Source organism: Cucumis sativus, chromosome 6 (genome assembly GCF_000004075.3).
Source record: "Cucumis sativus cultivar 9930 chromosome 6, Cucumber_9930_V3, whole genome shotgun sequence".
Classification (NCBI taxonomy): domain Eukaryota; kingdom Viridiplantae; phylum Streptophyta; class Magnoliopsida; order Cucurbitales; family Cucurbitaceae; genus Cucumis; species Cucumis sativus.
Window position 1 is genome coordinate 13549999 of NC_026660.2, and position 14894 is coordinate 13564892.

Genomic DNA, 14894 nt, shown 5'->3' on the forward strand with positions numbered 1-14894 from the left:
CAGTACCAAAAAGTGGATTTTTTTTGCAAACAACAGATCATGCCCAGTCATAATCATTATAAGCCTCAATACACCTCCAGTTGATCTTTCAAAACACCAAACCTTTACTAGAAGTGGTTTTCAAATATCTCATAATTTTGTTTTCTACCTTCATATGTTCCTGATAAGAAGCCTGCATAAACTGACTAACAGTATTCACTACATAGGAGATATATGGTCTAGTGTGAGATAAGTAAATCAACTTTTTCACTAGATGCTGATACTTTTCTTTATTAACTAAAAGTTTATCTACAAAATTATACAGTTTATCATTGAACTCAATGAGAGTATCATTAAGTCTACATCCCATCATACATGTTTTCGTTAACAAGTCAAGGGCCTACTTTTCTTGGGATACAGAAATACCTTCTTTTGATCTTGATGCCTCCATCCCAAGGAAGTACTTTAGACTTCACAAATCTTTAATCTAAAACTCATCCCTCATCCTTTTTTTCAGTTGGACAATATCAATAATGTCAATTCTATATAACACAATATCATCAACATAGACGATCAACACAACAATTTGTCCAAACTTAGAAACTTTTGTAAACAAAATGTGATCATAATGTCATTGTCTATATCCTTGAGACTTAACAAATGTGGTAAACCTGTCAAACCATAATATCAACAATTGTTTTAGACCATACAAGGATTTCTGAAGCCATAGACTTGATGGTCAAACTGAGCTTCAAAGCCTAGAGGAGGACTTATATAGAATTTTTCTTCCAAGTCTCAATTTATGAATGTGTTTTTAACTCTAGCTGATACAGAGGCCGATCTTTATTTACTACAACAGATAAAAGAACCCTAACAGTATTTAACTTTGCAATAGAAAAAAAATGTCTCAGAGTAGTCGACCCCATAAGTCTAAGTAAATCATTTTGCAACTAACTTGGGCTTGTGTTTGTCTAAAGTTTCATCATATTTGTATTTTAGAGTAAACACCTGCTTACATCCCACTGTTTTATGCTATTTAGGGAGAGCACAAAGCTCCCAAGTTTTGTTCTTCTCAAGCGCTCTCATCTCTTCCATGGATGCAACCTACAACTCAGAATAATTTAAGGGAAGATGAATATTCATAGGTATAGTAGTAGAACCAAGACTAGTTGTAAATGCTTCGAACTGGGATGATAGGTTCTTCTAAGACACATTATTATAGATAGAGTGCTTCGTGCAAAGCTCGGTTTCTTTTCTCGGTGCAATAGAATTATTAAGGGATGGACAATGCTCATCAAGATTGCTTGAAATGATTTAATTTAGTCTCATCAACTTTAGTTTTACTACAATCTTAATTTCATCAACACTACCTCTTTCACCCACATCTTCTAGAACCCTTTTCATCCATATCTTCTAGAATGGCTATATCGATCATATTATTCTCAACCATTTTATTGTCAACATATGAGTCATTAGATTCAATCATACCTTGGCCTTGTGATGATTCAGATTCTTAGACCGGGGAAGATTGAGCAGTAAGGAACCCAACTTCCTTTTTTAGATTCCTCCTATAAAAAGTTATCGAAGGAACTTGGTTTGTTGGTTGGACAATATTGTGAGGATTTGAGGTAAGATAAAGTTAAGGAAGTAGAACTATTGGACTCTAAGGGAATCACACCATTAACCTCTTCACTTACACTTTTCCCTTGAAGCAGACTAATGAGAAAGAGAGGTCGATCCTTAAGGAAAGTGGCATCTATGGAAACAAAGTACTTACGAGATGGAGAATCGAAACATGTATAGCACATTCATGAAGAGGATACCCAACAAAAACACATGTGTGAGCTTGAGGAGTGAACTTGAGTATGTTTAAGGTCATGGCTATAAATGTAAGGAGTGCGCCCAACACATAAAGGGTGTTGGAATTTATGTCCTTAAACTCGTAGTTTGTAGTTTAAATTATATTCTATTCTATAAAGTTGTTATTGAGAATTTATTAGTGAAAATTGAATACTATAATCTTGAATCCAATAAACTAAGGTCCTGAGGCTATCTAGTATAAACTTGAACTTTATGTAGTGACATAAACGTGGATCAAGTTTGAGTATATAGCCTAAACGGTCTATAGTATATGAATAGGAATAAGGTTAGGTGTCTTATTCTGGGGACACTATGGATGCAACTCTCTTTGTAGTTAGTATAAACGATGTGATCCTAAGTTGCTCATGTAGAGACATGTAAGTGAGGACATCCTATGTAAAAGGTTTACATAAAAGTGGAACCATGAACAAGTCACTTTTATGTTATAACATCGTTGACTGTTTAAAACTGATTATTTCGATTACTAATGAACTAGGTAACTTTTTAATCATGAGATAACTATGAACTTCTGTTCACACAAAATTATCCTTAGATTTGCGTAGATGGGGAGATCTCAACAACGTTGGCCCAATAAGCCTCTATTTTAGGGGTAAATTTGGGTGGATATCTAAGGACATAGAGCGCCAGAGAGAATTCACTCTAACAAGGTTAGTAGATAGGTTGTTCTCTTAAGGACTGAATCCAAGTCTTGAACAAAGAGCCCCACTCTTTCATTGGCCTAAGAGGGATTCAATTTATAAGTTTGACCTAAAACAAATTGTTCAATAATGAATCAATGTGACTAAAGATCAAGATGTAATCTCAGAGGTAAAATGATATTTTGAAGCAACCAAAGTTATGAACCACTTTTTGTAAAAGATTAATTTACTGATCATGGTTATATCATATGGAGACAAATATCTCTATTGTGCGAGGAGTGCAACTATGAGACTTTAGTGGAATGACATGTTAGTTAATAAATGTTGATTAGCTCGATATCTAAAAGGTTTAGCTTGTTTATCTCAGATCGTTGGAGCCCATGATCTATAAGTCCATTTAGATCATTTGCTAGCTCATATGGAATTAACTTAGAACAATATGATGAAATAATTTAGATTGTTCAAATTAGATAAAGAGAGAGAAACCAACAAATATATATGATATAACCGTCGGTTATTAGTTTGAAATAGAGCTTTATGTTTAAATATGATTTAAATATAAAAAATATGAATTTTGTGCTTTATGTTTAAATAATTTAGATTGTTCAAATTAGATAAGGAGTGCAACTATGAGCTTTATGTTTAAATATTGACGTCTGTTATAAAATATGTAACACCCTAAAAATAATAAGTTAAATTTCTTAATTTTAATATAATGAATTTTGGTGTTATTTGAGAAATTGTTTGAAATTGTGGAAATTAAGCATTTTAGAAGGTCATGTAATTAATTTTTGGAAATATGAATTCTATGTTTAAAGTTTTAATTGTTGAAGTGATAGTATTGGTGAATTAAGTTGGTAAAGTAAAAGTGCATGGATAATTATTTTTATGGATATGTTTTAAGTCATGGAGGAGTGAGACTAATTTTATTTTGAAATAAATACAATTATAAAGGAAAATGTATCTTTTGTTGGAAAAAGAGAAAGATTAAAGAGGATGGAATGAGTTATTAATTAAGGAGAGATAAGGAGGTTGTTTGTTATGGTGGAAAAATTAAAGGTATAATAATAGTAATAATTAATAATAATAATAATATGATTATTAAATAGAGTAATTTTGGGAAGCGTGAACTTACTATTCACCTTCTTCTCCACACTCTTCCTCTTTCCTTCATGATTAAAGCCCTAGCGCCACCCCTCTTCACCATGCATCTTTGGCCACCCTCGCAAGCGGTACATCTCCATCATCTCGACTACAATCCTCTTCCGTTCCGAAGTTGAAGCATCCACTGTACGCTGTCGAAGCCGAGCCCGTCGCGTGAGTCCTCGTCTGCGCCGTGTTCTTTACCGTCGCGAGTCACCGACCGCCTCAACTCATCAGATCCGAACGTCTCTCTCCGCACACAGTCTGTCACGTGAGTCCGTCGTCCGAGCCACCTTCTCGCGAAGCCAAGCCAGTTTTCCCTTCACCGAGCCAGTTTTGCGTAAGCCGTACGCGAGCCACGTAAAACCGAGCCACTTTCGTGTGAGCGTACGCGAGCCACACTCACTGAGCCAGTTTCGTGTAAGCCATACGCGAGCCACGTGTATCGAGCCATTCTTATGTAAGCCGTACGCGAGCCGGAAGTCCAAGACCCGAGCCGAAGCCCTTGCTAGCCGAGCCACCTTCAGTTTTAGTCGTCTGCAATATATTTGAGCCCTTAGTGAGTTTTGGTTAGTTCTGGTTGGGTTTGGTATGCGCAAATAATTATTGTTTTCGGTCTTAAAAGAGTTAGCGCTGGAATGAGTTGAATTATGTTGTTTAAAGGTTAAGGTGTGGTTTGAGGAATTGAGTTGTGCAAATTTCCATTCAAGGTTGTATTGGGATCAACTTTAAACCTGCTGTAAGTTTAGATAAGTTGGTTGCCTAATTAAAAGTCGAAAAAATTATTAAGTTTAATTTATAATTAATTTTGATAATGTTTTAGGACTGAGTTTATTGGGAGGATTTAAGTTTAATTTATAATTAATTTTGATAATGTTTTAGGACTGAGTTTATTGGGAGGATTTGACTCTCAATGAGAGGAGTACTATTTCTTTTGCTTGTTTAGTGGTGTAACTAAGAGATGTATAATATGTATATTTGAGATGACCTTATAAATAGTTACTTCGGGAACCATATTATGATTTAGATACAATATTATTTATTGAGGCATGTTATGACCAAATATGTACTTTTGAGTTATGTCTAACTGAGCTAAGATGTTGATGTTATGATAAGCATGTATAGGCTATAGTGTTATGTTAGTTTTGTCTGTTAGAGTCGTGCCGTATGGGGGCCCCTCAGGTTACCACATATGTATGCTTGTGTGGCTAGTTTGAGATGTGAATCCTATAGGGTGATTCCTTCGAGTTCACTGAGAGCCCAGATGTGTCCCTACGGGACCATTGGATAATATGCGTTCGGGAGCGCAATAGTATACGGTACCATGTTACAGGACTCTAACGAGATGTTAATAGACACATAGTAAGACTAATATGAGTCTCTTACTGAGTATAAATTTATACTCACTCCTTTAAATGTTTAATTTTCAGGTAAGGGTAGAGGCAAGGGAAGGGCAAACCGGCGAATGATAATAAGTGATTGAGGATCACCATAGGAAATAATTAAGTTTTCTTCCGCATTTATATTTAAGTAGTTATATTTTCATAGGTTTATTTCAGAACTCCGGTTCAATTACTTTAAGTATTTCTTCTATTTTATGGGCCCAAACTAGTATTTTGATTAGTTATTTTAATTATTGATTTATTTTTATTATTTAAAGCTTTTTTGCAAATTCTAATTTATTTTCTTGTATATTTTTTTAAAAAAATTAAAAAATTAAAAAAGTCTATATTTATTTAAATAGTAATGACCTTAACCTTTTAGAAAAGTTTGTCGTTACAAAATATCATGAATTTATATAACTTGACATGCTTTGCCTATCAAGAACATGCCTAGGATGACTTCCATAGAATGTCAAGAATAGGCCTAGCATGACTATCATTGAATGTCAATAACATGCCTAGCATGACTATAATTGAATGTAACAAATATCTTTACCTTAACATATTTTTAAAAATCAAATGTCATATACTTGTATTAACACAATATTTTTACAAGAAAATACATTAATTGAAGGTCGTTATTTCTTGTAGTCCTACTATTACATAGACCAGTTTAATTACAAAGTATTTCTAATTACTTACTCATATGGAAACAAACAGTCAACACTTTAATATATATACGTTATCATAAACTTTATAATATTTTTGTACAAAAAGATTGATTAATAATCATTTCTAGTAAAAGGTTTACAAGAATCTAGATATAGTAAAGTAGGATAAGTACATTGCAATCCAAGTTTTAAATCCTACAAAGGAAATAGTAGAGTTGAACATAATGATAGTGTTACCGTTGCTTCATTACTTCAATAGATTATTGTAAAACCTACTAGGAAAGCAAAGGGTTACCACATAGTTCACACTACTCAAAAATTGTCAATAATATAGATACAATATGTGTGCTTACCTTGCAATTAGTTGTCACAGTCGTCAATCTTTCCAAAAGAAATTGATGTCTTAACGCACACTAAAAACTATGAGTACCTACAATGTTTATTGTGTGGTTGTTTTAGTTACAAAACACTTACTAACCTATACCCATCTTAGTCTCACAAAGGTCTATCTACACAACCCAAAACATACACTATAACAATTTCAAGTTAAACAATACCACACATGCAAATAATGAAGACAACATATAAGAATGTCATAAGTTTGAGATTTCTTTTTTTGTTATATTGACTGATTTTTTCTCTTCTCTTATGGGGGTTAGCAAAAATTTTGTACCTATTTGCCACCACAAAGTTCCTTGACCCTTAAAAATGTAGGTTCTTTCAACTATCACTTATACTTCAACAATGATGGGATCTTTTTAAGATAAAATATAAATACACACATTAATCTCTAATATATTAGTGAGATAAAAATATGTAAATGTCAGACAAGATTTAGAAACTTACGGCTGTGTTGTTTTAGTTCCTTTAAAAGTTGCATGAATTGATCAATATATATGTGTCATTTGTCTTCAAAACATAACTTCCACCAAAATAGGTAACAAAATAGTTCAAAACAGTAATATCTGATGCTAAGCAAAATATACAGGCAAGCCTATAAACTTAGCCCATTCAGACCTCATACAGTCAATGTCATCTTGTGTGTAACTACAGGGTGAACATTTCATTTGTAGACAGAAAAAAAGTGGTTTTAAATGAGTGTCACTCTTAATAAATTACATGATGATAGTTTTAAAATTGCTATGCTTACTATGTCTATAATCAAAATACTATTTGACAAAATCATATCATGCATAAACTGCATGACATAATAATCGCATTCAACTGCTCCTAATTACTTAGGACATTGTGCATTCACATACAATAATCATATGTATGTTAAATATAACAATTCATTTATAACTATCCTGCCATCGATATTTACATACCTTCATAACCTTTAAACTTGGTTTTTTCTCCTTTGAGATGTTGAACGGCCTACAAACAATATCATAACGTTACCTACTTAAAGTAGTGTCATACACAAAAAGAAATTAACTAAATAAGTAAGCGTCACATACATCTCAACAACTAATTCTAACGACCTGATATATAGAACAAATATTTAGAGGTTGATCCCAAAGTTTGATCCTTCAGACGTTGCTTATACTTTTTAAAATTTGAAAGTAAAAAGTAGAATAGTTTTTAAAGTAAAATGTGAAAGTTGATACAGAACATTTGAAAGGATAAAAGCTGAAAGGGAAAGCAGCATCAGATTAAGATGAAAATAGAATTAAAAATTAGTATCCATAAAAGAGCTTTTGTGAAAGAATCTTTTTACTTATCTTCATCTTCTTTTAACTTTAAAATATTCTTATTAAAGTCATTTTCTTTTCATTTACTAATTTGGGAGGGGTGCATCCACATATATATATATATATATATATATTAAACAGTAGATATTTAGTTAGTGTGGTATATAATTAAATAAAATTGTAATGTCCTGAGTGATATGAAAACTCTGGGCAGAACACAACTCCATCAATCCCAAAACCAATTTGATTTCAACCTCTAAAATAGGCTAGATACATATCGCTTTAAATGATCTAAGAAACCAAGAATTGAAAAAAGTTAGAAACTTCCATCAACCATCGATCTTCATTGCATTCCACAAGTAAGATAGATCACTTCTCATTTGAATGCTCCACATATTCATGCATTCTATCACAAGAAAATAAAATTTTACATTCTAGAAATTTCAGATTTCATTTATTCCAATTTTTCTTTTTTTAAATGTGGTTATTATAAACCTATTTATACTAATTAAAAGATTAAACGAAAAGTCACAACATTTAATTTTACGTCCTTTCAACTATTCTAATAAGTTAAAACACATAAATACATAATTTTTTAAATATTTAATATTATGACTTTTGGATTGTCAAAATAACTCTTCAACTTCTAAGTATTATTATATCTTTTCAACTTTTTCATTTGATTCAATTCTAATTTCTTGATTCGTATATGAGAGATTTTATATTTGACATCTAATTGAATTAACGATAAATTAATATAAGTATAAAGATGGAGAATTAAACATTTGACCTCTGGAAGAAGATCATATACATTATTTATAGTTGAAACGTAATAAACATAAATAGTACTAAAATTAGTAAAATCTTTAAAATTATATAATTTGGTATGAACCTTGAAAAAATTAATAATAAGTTAACCCACGCTTTTTTGTTTCTAAAAGAAATAAAAGAAAAAAAAATACATTTTTTATCTATAAGTTTTGGTTTGTAATGAACTTTTATATGATCTCAATTCAATAAAAATGTCAACCCTAATATTATTAGTCTCTAGTTGTCAAATTGTCAAAACATAACAATTTTACTTTTCGTTTGAATTTTTTTCCTTCAATTTCATCCCTATTTCAAGATTTACACTTTTATTCATTATTTTGATTTACTGAATAGTTGTTTTCAATTTTAATATTATTCTTTTAGGAAACATTTTCTTTTTTAATATTAGTGTATTTTAATTAATTTACAATAATTGTAATAATTGTAATAAATCAAATTTTATTAGATTGCATCATTATTAAAATTAAATTTATAAATTCACCTCGGAACTATTTCAAATACATTCATCCACATTTGACAATGACCAAAAAGTGAGTATTTAATGAAATTTCAAAATTAATGGTGTAAATCTTGAAACAACTAAATCAAATTGAAATTTAAGAAATAAATATGTAACATCTTCAACATAACGAAACAAAAACTAGATCCAAAATCTAGAAAAGACGACTGTGGAGGTCATTGTCAAATGTTTAAAATAACAAATTTATGTTGTTGTAGATTTAATTTGAAATCCAAATAGAAAAATATTTTAAGAGAAAATTGACTGGGCCATATCTCCTTTTAAGAGAGCTAATAATAGTTATGAGAGGTACACTAAAGTAAAATTAGATGATTTAGCCATTAGATCTAGATCTAAGAATTAGAATTCTTGATTACGATTGTAATATTCGAGACGAAGTTCGTAGAGCATATCTACAAAAAGGATCCTGTCAACTTCGAAATCATACTTTTCCATTGAAGAAATTTGGGTCACAGTCAAGAAGGTTTAATTAATATCCAAATTGGTTGGAATATAGTATTTCAAATGATTCTGCCTATTGTTTATGTTGTTATTTATTCAAACCAGAAGTTGGAGAACAATCAGGACGTAACCATTTTGTTGGTGAGTGTTTTCATATTGGAAGAAAAAAGAAAAATTGCAAACTATCTTGAAGGACCAAATAGTGCACATAACCAAGCTTGGGGGAAATGTGAAGCTCTTTTAAATCAAAAACAACAAATTGCAACATTTTTTAACAAGATGTCTGATCAAGCAAAAATTGACTATTGGATTCGATTAGGTGCAACAATTGATTGTGCTCGATTTTTGTTACAACAAGGTCTTCCATTTCGTGGGCACGATGAAACTGAAGATTCAAAAAATCAAGGAAATTTTTTTGAACTCCTACAATGGTTCAACTATAATAAACATATTGAAGCCGTGTCTTTAAGAAATGCTCCTGAAAACTTGAAATTGACTGCACCAGACATCCAAAAAGATATTGTGAATTGTATTGGTGTAAAAATTGTTAATGGAATCATAGGAGATAATGGTGATAAGTTATTATCAATTTTGATTGATGAGTTGAAAGATATATCTTCAAAGGAGCAAATGTCAATTGTGTTGAGATATGTAGACAAAGGGTGTGTGATTGAACGATTTGTTGGTATTATCCATGTTACCAATACAAGTTTATTATCACTCAAAGAAGCTATTACTAGATTCTTTTCTATACATGGATTAAGCATGGCGAGTTTGCGAGGACAAGGTTATGATGGAGCAAGCAATATGCAAGGAGAATTTAATGGATTGAAAATATTAATTTTGAGAGAAAATGAATGTGCATTTTACATTCATTGTTTCTCCCACCAACTTCAATTAGCTTTGGTAGCTATTGCAAAAAATCATGTAGAGATCGTTGGTCTTTTTATTTTAGTTGTAAATGTGGTGAGTGTTATTGGTGCATCAGAAAAGCATCGAGACATGTTAAAAGAGAAACATAGTGCCAACACTTTTGAAGCTTTGAATAATGGCGAATTGTCAAGTGGAAGAGGATTAAATCAGGAAACAAAGATTAAACGACCGGGAGATACATGATGGGGATCACACTACATCACTTTGGTGAGATGCATTTCAATGTTCTCATCAATTTGTGAGGTACTTGAGACAATCATAGATGATGGATCAAATTCTGAACAAAAGTAAGCAAAGGTTCTAATGAATTCAATCCAATCATTTGATTTCATTTTCCATGTGCATCTTATGAAAGCTATCTTGGGAATCACAAATGATTTGTCTCAAGCACTACAGAGAAAAGATCAAGATATTGTGAATGCAATGAATTTGGTCAAGATTTGTAAAGTAAGATTGCAGTCAATGAGAGAATCGGGATGACAATCACTGTTGGATGAAGTTTCAAATTTTTGTAATAAGCATGGTATTCTAATGCTTAAAATGGATGATGCATTTTTGATTTGAGGGAGGCAAAAACGAAAATCTCAAGAAATCACAAATATACATCATTATCGTGTTGAGATTTTTTATGCAATTATTGGCATGCAACTTCAAGAGTTGAATAATCGTTTCACTGAAAAAAGTACCGAGTTGCTTCTTTGTGCGGCATGTCTCAATCCGAGCAACTCATTTACTACTTTTGACAGAAAAAAACTCATTTGCCTTGCACAATTTTATCCTAGAGATTTTTCAACTACAAAGCTTATTATTCATGACGATCAACTTCAAAATTACATCATTGATGTACGTGCAGATAATATGTTTGTTGAGTTAACAAGTATTGGTGATCTTTCTCAAAAATGATGATAACAGCTAAAGATAAAGTTTACCCATTAGTCTATTGGTTGCTTAGCTTAGCATTGATTTTACTAGTTACAACAGCTACCGTGGAGAGGGCATTTTCTGCTATGAGCATTATAAAGACTCAGTTGCGCAATCGAATGAGAGACCAATGGATGAATGATTGTCTTTTAACATATATTGAGAGAGATTTATTTGATAAGATGGATAATGAAGTTATTATGTATCGATTTCAAAATATGAAATCTTGTAGAGAACAATTGTGATGTACGAAAATCAGTAAATTTATTAACTTTTAGAACCATTCACTTATAAATTATTTTGACTAAACTATAAAGCCCTTCGTCAATAAATTTTCTGGATTCGCCACTGCGTGCAGCCGATGTCAACCGATCATGCCCCCATCGTCGTGTCTCTGGTAGCCCTCACCACCGGTCGTCTCTGTCTTCCATTGAAGACGAAGCCAAGTTAAAGCTTTCGATTTTGTCCACGTCATTTCTTCATTTGCAAAAGCACTGTCGCTGTTACGTTCTTCGTTTGTTGTCGTTTTGCCTTCAATTTTTGCGCCAGCCGAGCTGTAGTCCACCTCGCGTCACTCAGTTCTCCTTCTCCGATAGCCTTCGTGCAACTCCTCCTCTTTCAGTCGTTAGTTGCTATTCGATGCTCACCTCTCCAAGTAAGCTGATCCACGCCCAAGTTTGCCTTACACGTCACCGTTTGGTTCATCTCGTGCACTATCGTTTTTGCCTTGCCACGAACAGTAGGGGTTTTGGTGACAAGTGTGTATTTGGTGGGTTTTATGGTTTTGCATTGTAAATACATTGAGGTGTAATATTGGATTAATTAGTTGGTTGCTATTGTTTCTTGAAGATATTGTTTGAAGTTAGCAGGTGAATCCTTGAATATTCAATAGGTTTGGGTTGGAGTACGATTCTCCACTACATGGGTAAGTTTGCAGATGTCACAATTCAATGATTTAAATGAGGGAATTAGTTTTCGAAAGTATTTGAGTTTCTTATCATTATGTTTAGGTTGATTCGTTGGACTTTAATTTGATCAAGGAGCTTAGGTAAATCTAAGGTAAGAGATTTTCTACTACTGATCCCTATATCAAAGTTGCAATGTATTTACTGAATTGAGAGGTTGAACTGCTTGAATTGAGAATGTTTGACTGCCATGCCTTAGAATGTATTGTTGGTCTACTGTTGACTGATTTGAGGAGGTTGACTGTTATGCATAAGTTTAACTGTTTTGGTGAATTGTTATGCTTATGATTGTTTATATACTAATATAGTTAATTTGACTGTTTATGTGTTGAACTCAAACATTGACAATGGGTTGGATTATATTTTCTTGAATGGAATATTTGAATTGTTAGAATGGACTGAGGGGAAATTGTTAGCTTTATCTATGGGGTAGTGTACCTTGTAGGTGTCCTACGGGATCACCACTTGTTGTGCATTCTTTGAGAGCACTAGACTGATTATGTGTATCCTTCGAGACTACGAGACCTATATGTGCATTCTTCGAAAGCGCTAGACCGATATGTGCATCCTTCGAGGACACTAGACTGATTATGTGCATCCTACGGGATCACAAAACTGTTATGATGCAAGGTACCTTCCAATATGAAGTTAACAATTTTTACCCTTAATGGGACAAGTAGTGGGTCTCTTACTGGGTATATTTTATACTCACTCTTTCGTGTTTAACTTTTTCAGGCAAAGGTAATACGAGAGGGAGACCGACAAGAGACAAGAAGGATATGTGATCGCCATATGGGGACATTATGTCCAAAATTGCTTCCGCTTAATGTTTTACCGTTTTCAAGTTTTTGGTGATTGAAATAAGTTTTATATTTAGAACAACTATTTATTTATTGATGATTTACAAACAATACTTTAAATTTTTTATTTTGTTTGAAGTACGACATGAATAAAGTTTCTTTAATTAAATTTTACTATATTTTGTGTCAAACAAAGTGTGTTTATGCTAAAATAATGACTTCAACTTAGTTTGAAAGGTTGGATCATTACATTTAATTTGAGAAATGTATTATTAATGAACATAAAGGATAGATAAGTGGTATGAGTAGTATGGTATTAGTGATAGTGAATTGTGATGAATGATAACTGCTACTAATAATTATATAAACAAATGATATATGATTTGAAATTGTAAAAAGTTTAAAAAGTTAGATTGGTGGGTGTGTGTGTATATATGGTTATTTTTGTGATGATGTTTGGGGGAATAGATTTTTGTTTTTGTTGGTTAAAGTAAAAAAGAAAATAAATCTAAACAAAATAAAAGAGAGAGTGAGAGAGTGAGAGAGAATAGTATTAGTATTATTTATTATTGATTTATGGATCAAACGTTAAAAGGAAAGAGGGCGTTGCTTCTTTAATAAAGTGGGGCCCACCCAAGGCAATAAAAACTGGGCTTCTCTCATTACATCTCATTTATTTCAAACGTACAATCTCTCCTTTTTATTTTTCTTTTAAATAAAATAAAATAAAAAAATAATATAATTTTATTTTAGTTGCAACCCCAACTGACCTTCCATTTATATATACTTTTTTAGCAATACTTCTCATTATTTAAAAAAATCCAAGCATAGTTTTACCCATACATGGGAATTAGGATACCAAGACTTCAATCACCCTTCTAAACTTGGCTACTTACTTCCTAATCCACTCCTTTTCTTCTTTTTCGAAACATTAAACGCCTTTTGTTACACCCAACACAATCATTAACCAACTCCTTCCTTAATTACACCACTCTCTCACTACATAACTACACTTTCCAAATGTTTCTTCCACACTACTCATCTAACATATTCTTATACTAGTTTCTTGTCCAACCCCACTACACTTCATGATCTCTAAGTTAATACAATACTTCATGATCTCTAAGTTAATACAAATAATGTAAAGTACCTCATGCAAACACTATTTACTCTTTCATCTTGGAGATGTCAAATGAGGCTAGTTTTCAACCCTAGAGGTTGCAAGGTCCCACACTTTGGTTATTTTTCGATTGCTATATATTCATCAACTCTCTTCTTTGGGGCACACGTACATCCTTCCATGCCTTCTCCTACTATCTTATGGGCTTAGGTCAAATCCATCAGCTTTCGACCTTGTCTTAGACAAACCTCAACATTTAACATGAAGATTACTATTATTTCTTCTACAGTATATTTAGGTTTAGAAAGATCACTCATTCAGTTGTTGATGATGTTTATAAACTCGAAAGAATTAGACACAACAAAGATTGAAGGACAATGGTGTTCTTGATTAGAATTGAGATGACTAGTAGTAATTGTAACGCAATAATCTATAAACTTTTTAAAATCTACTTATTCATTAGAAATATTCTCATAACACACGTAACTTAAGTGATATAATATGAATATCTCACTATCTATGGTGCGAGAAAAAAAGAGATAAAATTAATCAGAGGCATTTGAAACAAAGAGCGTGAATTATTATAATCATATGTTATTATAGATAAGTTATAATAGTATGTGTTTGGGTGTAGATTATTTTAATTTTGATTATTTTAATTTGAGTTATAATATATGTATTTGAAGTGTAAATTATTTTAGTTTGAGAAGTAAATAGTAAATACTATAGCAAAAAAAATTAAAAAAAATAGTAAATGTAAAATAGTAAATATCGTAGCAAATGAAAGGCCTTGAAATATTGTTTACTATCACTAACTAGAGACTTTTAAATAGTTTTCACCGTAATAAAAAATTGTTATAGTTTTAGATAGTTTTTGAATGAAAGAGTTCACAAAACAGTTTGAAATACACTATAAGAGTTGAAATACACCATGTTACTTTAAAAGTAAGGGGTAAATAAAGCTTAACACATGCA

At 31.9% G+C, this 14894-nt stretch overlaps 1 protein-coding gene and 1 long non-coding RNA gene across 2 annotated transcripts; one reads left to right on the plus strand and one right to left on the minus strand.

The window, feature by feature from the left end:
• Positions 1 to 5776: 5776 nt before the first annotated feature.
• LOC105435819 lies at positions 5777 to 7186 on the minus strand. The gene is made up of 3 exons (XR_004217740.1): positions 7023 to 7186; positions 6048 to 6124; positions 5777 to 5966 (listed from the first exon to the last, which is right to left on the minus strand). It is a non-coding gene; the product is annotated as an uncharacterized LOC105435819 (long non-coding RNA).
• Positions 7187 to 9459: 2273 nt separating this feature from the next.
• Positions 9460 to 10296, plus strand: LOC105436001 (zinc finger MYM-type protein 1). Its single transcript, XM_011660124.2, has one exon. It carries the CDS (start codon positions 9460 to 9462, stop codon positions 10294 to 10296), a length of 837 nt encoding a protein of 278 aa, XP_011658426.2.
• Positions 10297 to 14894: the final 4598 nt, after the last annotated feature.